At 36.1% G+C, this 11,409-nt stretch overlaps 1 protein-coding gene across 5 annotated transcripts in view; it reads right to left on the bottom strand.

Moving 5' to 3' along the window:
• The window catches only part of TMEM56 (transmembrane protein 56), a 40,026-nt gene that overhangs the window by 13,771 nt on the left and 14,846 nt on the right, over positions 1-11,409 (bottom strand). The window contains exons 1-3 of one of the 5 annotated variants that reach the window (XM_026853721.1): positions 11,396-11,409; positions 6,359-6,524; positions 1,717-1,806 (exon numbers count right to left, since the gene is read on the bottom strand). In XM_026853721.1, coding sequence (XP_026709522.1) covers positions 1,717-1,806; positions 6,359-6,513 — 245 coding nt within the window. In that variant the 5' untranslated portion in view covers positions 6,514-6,524; positions 11,396-11,409. Of the gene's footprint in view, positions 1-1,716; positions 1,807-6,358; positions 6,525-10,504; positions 10,542-11,066; positions 11,188-11,209; positions 11,357-11,395 lie in introns of those variants that run through there. The other 4 variants (XM_026853720.1, XM_026853724.1, XM_026853725.1 and 1 more) reach the window with 4 other exon arrangements.

The raw sequence follows: 11,409 nt of genomic DNA, 5'->3' as shown, positions 1-11,409 counted from the left end.
ATATATATATATATATATATATATATATATATATATTTAAAAATCTAGTGAAAATATATCTAAACTTTCCCTTACTCTACCAAATGGAAATAAAACCACTGATAGGAATCATTGTAAACATATCTGAAAGAAGAAACTATTTAGGAGCAATAGTACAGATATAGAAAAAAATTCCTCCAAAGGCAGATGGATTTTGTCTTTCAAGATTTAATGTTTTTACATAATCTAGGATGCTTAGGCATCATAAGCAAGATTAATTTTTCAATGCAGTGTACAAAAATATCTAACATAACTTTTCTCAAACTTACTAATAACAAAAGTTAGTTCAATTTCTGCTTAATTTTATTTTTTCCTGTAATTAAACCAGGAAAATCTAGTAAATATGAAGACTCAATTTATTTATCATCACCAAGAGGCTTTTATTTCTGCCATTCGTGACTTCTTTTGTACTGATGCGAACAAGGTCTACTAAGAGAAACCAGGATAAAAGCTTCCATCTGATAAAAGTTACCACAATGCACACAGAGAATTATAATAACGTGCTGCTTTTCAACATGATTAACAGATCTCATAAGAGATTCAGACTGTAACTGGTCTCTCTAAAGACACCAGAATGCAATGAAAAAAAATCAAAACAGCTAACAATCTAATCATATATCACTACATGCAGAAGAGGCCAATGTTACCTAAATTTGTGTTATGAATTAGTGTTACAAATTAATGTTACATTTATTAAAGCCACATAACAAGTCAGTGGCAGAGCGCTTCAAGTGCCCAATCCTGTCTAGTTCATGCGCATTGTCATTAATTTACAATATCAAAATTGCAGAACAAGCATCAGAAGTGAAATTTATATATGTTTGAACTGACTCACAGTGTGGTCTTTTGACAAGGTTAAAAACAACAGTCTATGACAGAAATATTAAATGAAACTTAAAGTAGTTAGTCAGTCTCCAGGAAAAATATGGCCTCCTCCTTCTATAGGGAAGATTTCCAGAGGATAATGAGTAAAATGTCAAAACACCAATAGCATTCTATAACTAACTCAACTAAAATGAAGCTATCTTGTTCTTCCTTCCTCAAGTAAGTGTGAAACAATGTAACTAGAAATCAGAAAAGATAAACAACATAGAATATTTTGTTAACTAGAGAAAATATTAGAAGTGCATTTATTAAACATTCCTTTTACTTGTGAAGACAACACTTGAAAACTTCCATACTTTTTAAAAAACAGATTGATAGAAGCTTTATGAGAGGCAGAAACATAAACAACCTAATTTATCAATTTATACATATGTATTTTAAACATATAATAGTCCCCTCCAGCGTTTTCCCATACACACAAACACTCCAGACCTGCACTAGCGTTTCAATTTCATTTTTAAATGATTATATTAAATAGCATAGTTTCAGTCATGCCAACTTACAGTTACATTCTTGGTTCTATGCTTTAGTGATTTAATATGCTATTTCAAATCAATTGCTTGTATTTTATCTGTTCCACTTCAGAGAGATGCAATGCACTATGACATTAATAGTGACAAAATAATTTGGAATTATCAAATAGTACAGACAAAAATGGACACATCAGAACTGCATATTTTAATGAGAAATGAAACTATTATTTCAGTAATTGATATACTGCAGGATTAGTTTTTTCCTTCCCAATTAAGTTATTTTATTGTGTAAACACAACATAAATGTAACATGCCTTACCAGAGACGGTCAGCATTAACAGCGTCATCATACAACAAAATATATAGGCAAAACCCACCAACCACCAAGGCGTGGAATGTGGACACTGTCCTGAAAAAGAGATCACAGTCACAAGGAGGTACTGCTATTCACAACTTTCTATACTGTGCTTAAATTAGGATGTTTACAAAGACATTCTCAACTGCATCCAGATACCTCTGTGGAAGACAATCGATTCTTCTTTATGCTACATCCAATGACAGGTGGGAAAAACAGTAAAAAAAAAAAAAAAAAAAAAAAAAAAAAAAAAGGAATCTATTAAATTGGAGAAGGGAGGGAGTTGTTAAATATAAAGTAGGGTCTTAAAGTAACTGACATCTACTTTTTCCTCCAACTATCCCATATATTAATGAACGCTTAAAGACAGTATGACATTCATTTCTCTAACCAATACTTACTCTATTGTCCCATTTGATGGAAAAATCTGTATCCATTTCATATTCAGACTGGCCCATGAGTCCTGCAGAAGCAGGTTTCTCCTTTAACAGGCACCAAATTAAGAGATGACTCCTAACAAATCTGCCAAATTCAGGTTTTGGAAAGAGGGGCATTAGATGAAAAATCCTATCAAATAAAGTTTCAGACAGAATTTCTAGTGCATTTGAAGTAGATTCTGTTTTTCAAAGAGAAAATGTGTAACAAAAGGTTGTAGCTGAGTATCTGAGGTGTAACAGCTACAGGTTTATATGAACTAGCAGCTCACAGCTTTATTTTACACTCCTCTTTTCCTATATAAAGTCACAGTAATCAGAGTTGCCTTGTCCATACTTGGGTAGGTATTTTTTTTCCTGTCCAAGCGTACTTGGGTATGCTTTTTTTTTCCTGAAGACACCAGTCTCAAGTATACAGGCTGCATGCACACTGTAGATAAACTCTGAATGTTAACAAGCACTCAAAGAGAATTACCTATTTACAGAGGCCCTGGAAGGGTTTCTGCCAGCACACAGGCCAGGGCCATTCCTGCCCTTTTGAGTCCAGATGTATTCTTGGAAGGTAGAACAATGCAATGGGTATGGGTCCAAAATGTGTAACCTTGTTCCTCTAGCCATGGGTTTAATGCTACTATAAACTGCATCTAATACTGTGTAGCTACTGTCTGCTTTTCCACTTTTCAATGTGTCTAGGAAGAAAAAAAATTACATGCCAAAATAGCTCTACTGAATCATGGATACTATTTGAAAGATAAGAACTCAAATTCAGTACTGTGTGATCAGAAACACCTTTGCGCCTTATTCACAGAAGTAAAAATATGCACACAAATGTATAGAACTGTTAGTTATCCGTCTTTGTACATACTGAATACATATATTTTGAAGTTATCAATGTTTTAAATGTGCATAAGTCATTCTCAGTAGTCTAAACTCTACCATGCAAGAACTGAAGAAAACATCCTACTTCCTGTGGAAGACTTTGCAAAGAAAGAGTAGGTTATAATCCCTAGTTTGTTTCCAGTAGTTATATTATCATCTATTGGCATTAGAGGACTAACTTTTCATGAAAGAAATCTCTATTACAATTTGTTTAAAGAGTGTCACTATGCTTTTTTCAGCAGTGCTCAAAAAATATGAATGGAGATTAATATAACATGAATAGTCAAATGTAACAAGCTAGATGAGAACATTTATTAACCATTATAGTACAGGCTGCCTTTTTGTTGTTGTTTTTTTACAAGTGAAGAAAATTTAGTTATCAGATTTTTTAATGACAATTAATAGTTTAATTAAAATGTCTATTCTTGCAACACAGAATTAACAGAGAGGTAGGAACTTTGCTTCCTTGTTGAAACAAAGCATGCCATATAATATTAGTGTTTGAGAAATACCTGGTATTTTTGAACTTTAGAAAATAATGTTGAAAAGAGTAAATAGCTCATTAGTTTACAGCTGCAATTTGTCTCAAGAGTGACTGTTTATCCAAACCTTTGTGTTAAGAATACAAGCCACACACAAGCACAGCACTTGGGGGGGGCGGGGGGGGGAGGGGATAAAGGAAAAAAAAAGCAGCAGATAAGCAGATTTCCTCCTTAACTCTGGACTTTGAAGTTTCTTCACAGATGAGGGGGCAGAAGAAGGAAAATAGTGTAACACCCCACATTAATATGAAATCTAGGTCAAGCTATCAAGCCCCATACAATTCCTTGACATTAATGTCAAAGCTTGCATCCTTTAACTCCCCATTAAACTGCAAGGAAAATGTTGCACTGACAGGTTGCATTCCTGTTCATTATTGAATACGTATATATTTTCACAGCTGCTTAATAGCAGTACACACATATTGTAGAAGAGGTGACAGGAATTTACACACAACAATTTAGAGTTATACCACATCTGTGTCAAAGTATAGTTTTTAACTCAGATTGAACATCTGCATACTTAAGATTCCAGAAGCAATTACTTTATTGGTTCTTAATTCTTGGAAGGTCAGAATGAACAAATTGACAGTATGGAAAACACAGTCCAGAGCTGCAGCCCAAATGCTTGATTACAAAACCCTCCAAACTGTAACAATACATCTTCTAGACCAAGCTGAGCTGATAAAAATGCATAACCATCCTCTGTGCCAGTTTCCTTAAGGATTGCCAAAAGAACCATTTGTGTGAGCACTCCCTACACCAGTTCAATATAGGACAAAATAACAGCTATCTGCTTTTAAATCGTTTAAGTTAACCCAACTCATTCTACTGGGAGACAGTAACTTTCTCTACCTGCACAACTGTCTGCAGACTACATATATGTCTATCTACATTCTCAGAACATGGAAGATACTCCTTGGGGTGTCTCTTCATTTTGGTGGAACACTGGAGTGATGAGGCAGTTTGACAAAACACTGTGTTTGGTTAGCAGAGTTAACAGTCAGTCCTTTGTAGAAATGCAAGCACAGTTAGCCCTTCTTTCACTTCATGCTCTCCTCAAGTATAACATCAAGCCATTGATGGACATGCTTTGTGTTTCATGCTTTCTAATGCCAAAACTGGATATAGCACTGGACCATGACTTATCTGTGTGCCAGTATCTGCATCCTTCTATCAACCCCAAGAAAAAAAAATGTGGAAAATAGTAAAAAGGATACAGCCTGGGGTGCTGAGTTGTTAAACACCTTACTACAAAGTAGCCCAGAGATTACAGAGCAGCTTATTTGCCGTACACTTGTGATGCGTGAAACAATTCATGTTATTATGCAAAGCACTACAACTTAGCATACCACTACCAGGCATGGGACAAGTTCTCAGAAAACTTATTATGCAATTCAAGGGTCACTTCACGTAGCTTAGAGACAAAAGTTCAGCTCCAACATGATAACAGTTTAGTTTCCTTGTCTGCCTCTATTATCGGCTCTAACAGAGATAAACCTAGGCTACACTGATATCATGAACTGGCATCCTACAAAGCTGTTTTGGCAGATACGTAATTATTCCAAGATAAAATTGAAATTAAGATGTTGCCTCCAAGAACACTGCAGGTAGACATTTGCCAAATAGAAGGACAAGACAATTTGAGTTGTTAATGCTGCCTAGAATAACCAAAACAACTTTAAAAGTATCTACCTGATACTGCCTTTAAACATCACTGAGGAGGAACAGTGATACAACTAATGCATTTTGAATGTAGTGACAGCCATACAGTACACTTTTTTGAGCTTCAAATTTGAGAAACACCTGAAGAATTTTTTTAAGTTGCAATAGGCTACTCAAGCACGAAGTTACACTGTATCAATTAATTTCAACTGAAGAAGCATGTACTATATACACCCTTTCAAAGGAGTATATTGCATAATAAAGCTTCTGTGATCATCCCATTTGCAATTACTAGTCTATACTTCCTTTATGGCTTAAGAGAGAGGAAAGTGCCCAGGAAAGGCTCACAGGGTTGAACAAGAGACAAGAGTAATGCAAGTGGATCCATCCCAGTGACAGAACTGCAGAAACACAAAGGGAGCGAGGAAGGTTTTTAGACTGTTTCCACAAGTCCTTCCTGAATGTGTACCCTGCCATAGCTTCCCTCTCCTCCTCTAGCAGTCTCCTTCCCCACCAACACACAGCTATACCCGTCTAACCCGGCCTCACTCCAATACTACACCAAAGATTCATCGAACTTCTTGGAAAACCATAACTTATATAAAACACATTGTAGTGCAGTAGCACCGGGAGTACAGAGAAATTTGCTTTTCACCCAAGAGCATGACCAGACACACACTAGCATTTAGATCATGGAATAAATTGCAATAGTTTTGATTTTCCTATATGTTTGGGGGAAGAAAATTTTGTACTTCTTTACTAGAAGCATCACAAAGAAGCCATTTAAAATTAATCCACTTCAGTTTATTACCTCTCATCAGTCACTGTTTTCCTTTTCTATTGACTTTCACTTGGGCATCACTGACTATAAAAAATGTTTAATGCACAAGTCTTTGTAATGCTGTGTGTTTAAAGAAGAGGCCTCAGCATTTTATATTCAGAATCTGACAAAAGCCTAGAGCCATTCCTCTAATCTTTATAGACGTTTAACTAACAAAGTTTTCTGCAGTTTTATATACACACACACAGGTGGTTCTGATGTTGACAATTTCAGGTAGGTCACTAGCTGTAGTTTGTTTTGAACACTACCTTGAATTCCATTCGATCTTCCTTTTTTGGCTGAGATTGTTAAAACCAGGCGTTATTCGCGTTGACACCCAAGAACTTAAAACATGGAACAGGAGTTGAAATACAGTAAAACTGGCAACAGCAATGCCAATAGTCAAGTTGCTGAAGGAAGCCATTGTTCTTCAGCCTGTGAAGAGAAGCAGAAGGTAATTTCAGTCCACTGTCCATTTAACTATTTTAATCAGCCACAGAAAGTGGTTTTGACAGCTAACTTACCAACAGAAATATTATTCACTAAAGGTTTCATCCTGTTCAATATTTCTACTTAAGCCTTAATAGTATAAAAGTATCCCCAAACTTTTATATGTAAAGTTGCATTTTAATTTTGGGGGGTTTTAACGTTTGCATAGGATACACTTCCATTTCTTAAAGTCACATGTATTTTTTCTACACAGAAGGGGCACGGAGGATCACTGATCAGTGCAACTGCCAGCTCAGAAGCATCCACTCCTGTCCCGAGAAGCTCCAAAGTTAAAACCCATGTCATTCTTACCAGTTTGAGTGCTGCCGATGGGATTTTAAAAAGCAACAATGAAATCAGATAAGCATAGTAGAGAGATTTTCAGGTCAGCCACAGGAAGTAATAGCCTCACTGCTGCTTTATGTTTGTATACTTTACAGAGACAGTAGTTCTCAATTTGCACTTTGCTCACAGTTGAGGGCTCCTCTTTGTGATAATGCATACACTATTGTATTTTACGTGAAGAAGAAAAAAGCTCAAAGTCTAAACTTCACACAATTTCAGAGCACACTGATTTTCAGATTAGGGATGTTTAGCTATTTTATGAAATCTAAATAAATAGCTAAACAATTCCAAACATAGATGTCAATGCTTCAATAATTTTTCCTGAGTTGCCAGTATTTTGCAAGACAGAATGATATTTTCCCAGAAGTCACAAACTTCTGATATACATCTCCAGTTTGATGGTGTCATGAAGTGTTTTATATTCCAAGACTGGCAAAAGTTACAAACTCATTAAAAGTTAATTAGTATTAGGTTGAACAGAAAAGGGAAAAAATCCAAATGGCTTCAATTAAAATACTTAAATAATTAATTTAATAGCCATTTAAGTAACTACTGTCACTTAGTTTTACTGAAGAAAATATCTAAAAATAAAAGACAACTTATAGGCTAGCATAATTTGATGTTACTACAGCAACCTAATGGTCAGCAAAAACTGATACAATTACATAACACACATGTCCACCTTTAGTTCACATGCATTACAGAATGAGGGAATATGACTTAGATTTTTGAAATTTTATCTGCATTGCAGATAGGAAGAAATTTGGAAATAAATTTGAATTTCAGGAAAAAAAAAAAAAAAGATAGACAGAAAAGTCCACCAGTTAAAATAATAACTTCTTAAAAAAAATGAGTACAACATTCTCAGTCAGTGGTATAAATTATGAGTATACTGAAACAGTTTGCATTTAAACTTAGAACTTTAACAAGAGATGTATTACATATAGATCAGGAAAAAAATACTTTTGTCTTCAAAAATTTAAAAGCAGAGGGTTCAATGATCTCAAATATTTTCCCCTCCTCCTCCTCTTTCTTTTCTTTCTTTTTTCCCCCCAGATTTGATGAGTATACAAGAAAGTGAATAGTCTGAAAAATTTCTCTGACTAGTACCCACAGAAGAAGCTACAGCTATATATGCAGAATGCAGGACACGTAAGAGCAGATTTGTGGAGTGAAACCTGCATCCAGATCATATGTATTTAAAGTATTTACTTCAGACCAGCTTTAATCATGTCCTAGGGACTCCACAGTTGTTAGGCCTGAAGAGCACATCAGATATGATCTATCTTCCTATGCAGTTTAACCCAAAAGGAATCCAGCTTGCATGCTCTGGGACAGCTATGCAACACAAACCAAAGCGAAGTTAAGTGGAGGTGATCAGAAGATTCAGTTCCTAAGTGCACTTTTACTCCAAACTAAAATTTTGATGTACACACGCTGAAGCACATTGCAACAAACTCAGGATCATTCCAGTTGTTTATCTGATGACCTGTTCTAGTTCAGCAGCATACAAGTCTCGCATACTTTTTAATGTTAGTCTATTAAAACTCTCAATCTCAAATATTATCCCAAATATTCAGTATTGTCTCAAGTACTTTTTACATTGTTCTCCACATACTATTCAATTTGCCTCCACTGACCAAGATGATACAAAATAGAAATCAAATTTCACGTACTTTTTACACAGTTTAAAGTACTAGAGACAATTAAGCTTGATTTCCTAAAACTTTTCAATTTGAAGGAATAAAGCAATAAATTCAAATTTTTATGTTCCAGTGTAAACACACTGTACAGTGTCCATTCCAGATTCTACTCCCAGGGTAAAAACTTCATTATTACATCGTCTCATTCATAGTAAGCAAGTCCTCTCTTGGATCACATAAGAAAAAAAAAAAAAAAAAAATCAGTGGTTTAATTCCTAAAGTAAAAGAAGCCAAAATGCACACTGAAGACAACTCTTTCCAGAAAAATAGCAAAACCAGTGAACAATCACACCTACTTCATCCTTTTGACTAAAATATAACAATTCTCATGAAGCTACTAATTTTATTCATCTGCAATGACTATACTAGTACCTCCAAGTTTCAAAGACAGACATAATCTCTTGGACAAAAGAAACCCATATTTTGGGTTGTTTCCTTAGTACCAGAAGATTTTATTAGATAAGTAATGTTTCCGTTTGTGACAGGTGTTCATTTTAGTATAGAAGATTATTGAATTAAACAAAAAGCTTCCAAACCATTCCTTGCAAGATATGCATTAGAAGAGCTAATTTTTCTTCTAAGGAACCTATACAGGGAATTTGTTTTAAGAAAAAGTACTTGCATGGAAAGTGCACAATATGATTTTCAGAAGTATCGTGTATCTATATCTCTTAGAAGTTTTAGCAGCAAGTACAGAACCATGATGCTCACAAAGGAGAAAGTTATGATGGTAGCAGAGAAGAAACTAGTCACCCAGCCTCTATGGTTGGTTCACAGATACTCATAAATGTTTTGCAAGACCGATTTCAGGAGGTGATTTCATATATGCGTAACAAGATGCTGTTTAAGTACATTAAGTACCAAGTCCAGGATTTCATGCTTTACTTAAACAAACAAAGAGTGCTGTATTTTAATTCAATTCAAGGATCAGGTATGAACACAGTGTTTAATGTGAGCTGGAAGAACAGTTCAGCTATAAAAGTTTTCCCCTATTTCCAAGCTGGTTTCAACTATAACTTGTTTCACATTAAAACGAACTGTTGTTTACCTGAATTTCTTTTTATTTAAAAGAAAAATCATTCATGTTGCTGAACCGAAGTTACTTAAAAGACACATAAGAAGTTTCTGATTACATACTTTTTCTTTGCCCTGAGGACAATGAACAAAGTTAGTAAGTCAAAGGTGGCTTCAACTACACTGTTTTCTGCCCCAGTATCCTCTTACAGCTGTCCAGTAAAGTCTGATCAAGATACAGAACTTCATGGATTATACATGAGCAGACACTTTACCACCCAAACTGCATAGTCATTGATTACCATTCAGTCAGCTGATACAGTATTTGAGCTAGCGGAAGGCTGGGTGTGGAGGGAGGTTTAGTGTAACTACTTTGTAATTCGGGGGGGCGGGGGGGAAGTACTATAAGTACTATATCCAGGCTGGTTCCTCACCATTAGTTTTTTTAGCAGTGGTCTTCTGGCTTCCCCCAAATTACTGTCTTAACCATTCAGTTTGACAGTAATTACAAATGATCAGAACTCCACTCTTGCAGCTTTTTGAGGTAGTCTTTAGATAAATAAATATCAGCAAATACTTTAAACCAACTATTTTCAGCAAGGTATTGCTTACACATGTCTAGCACAGTATCAAATCGCTCTATTGGCCCCAGTAATTTTGAAAAAGCTAATAACACACTTTTCAATCATACTCAGTAAGAGCTGAAAAGATGCTCTTCTCATCTGCTATTAACATGATGCATTTTTCCTGCAATCCTGCTTCTACTTGAAATTTAGAAGAACCCAACAATATTAAAACTTAACATTCATCAACCCCCAATATGAAACCATTATGAACTTCTGATAGAAACAAGTGGGCACTTACTGAAAGAGGGTAAAGGAGCAAAAGAGCTACCAAGAGTTGTACCATCAATGGCATTTAGCATTTCAGTGTTTCCACATCAATTTTTCACATCATAAGAAATGCAACTGTATTACCACAGGCATAGTAAGGCATAGTTATATTACCACAGGCATAGTAAGGAGGTGCAGAGGAGCGTATAAGGCCGACAACCCTCACTTTCTTCAAGACTGGATTTCAAGATGAGTTGGATCAATTTCCAAAGAAGATTACACCCTAAAGCTACTAGTGATACCAGGACGTTCCGTTCAGCCCTACACTCTCCTGATCTGTTTAAAACTGAAAGCCAAATCCAATAGTTGTAAAACTTGCCACACTAATTTGCAGAGAACAGCACAGGAGTACTGACTGTTTGCACATTTCATAATAAGCTTAGTAATAAAACATCTGCAGTGCTTGAGTTTTGCAGTGCTGTTGGTTCTGAATGGTAGTTTCTATTGCTCCAACTAGATGTACCGCGTTTGGTATCTTACCCAGGTAAGGAAACAGCATTAAGGAGAGACACAATAAAATTCAAGCTACTCACAGTTTAAGCCATTCCTTTTTCTGTGTAAGGCTATTCACACAGTAAACTCCACTCTGCTTTTAAAACACCAGACTAGGAGATTAGGCACGCCTTTTATAAAAACGGGGTAAACAGGCTGAGCTGTGCGCTGCGGTACCATTTACCCCCATGGATTTCCTCTGACCCTTCACGAAGTTTGCAGTGGGAAAGCAACGAGGAGGGGAAGCCCCCCCAACCTCGGCGGGGGAACAGAGCCGCAGGGGGCGGACGGACCCTCACGGGCTGACTCCCGAGCAGACGGCGCTAACGAGAAGCCGCCGGGCGCTGCCCCCGAGCCGGGCATTACCCACCTTCCCCGGCACCC

Source organism: Athene cunicularia, assembly GCF_003259725.1.
Source record: "Athene cunicularia isolate RWA chromosome 8 unlocalized genomic scaffold, athCun1 chr8_part1, whole genome shotgun sequence".
NCBI lineage: Eukaryota > Metazoa > Chordata > Aves > Strigiformes > Strigidae > Athene > Athene cunicularia.
Note: the sequence above shows the minus strand (reverse complement) of the source record. Positions and strands in the feature narration are given on the sequence as shown.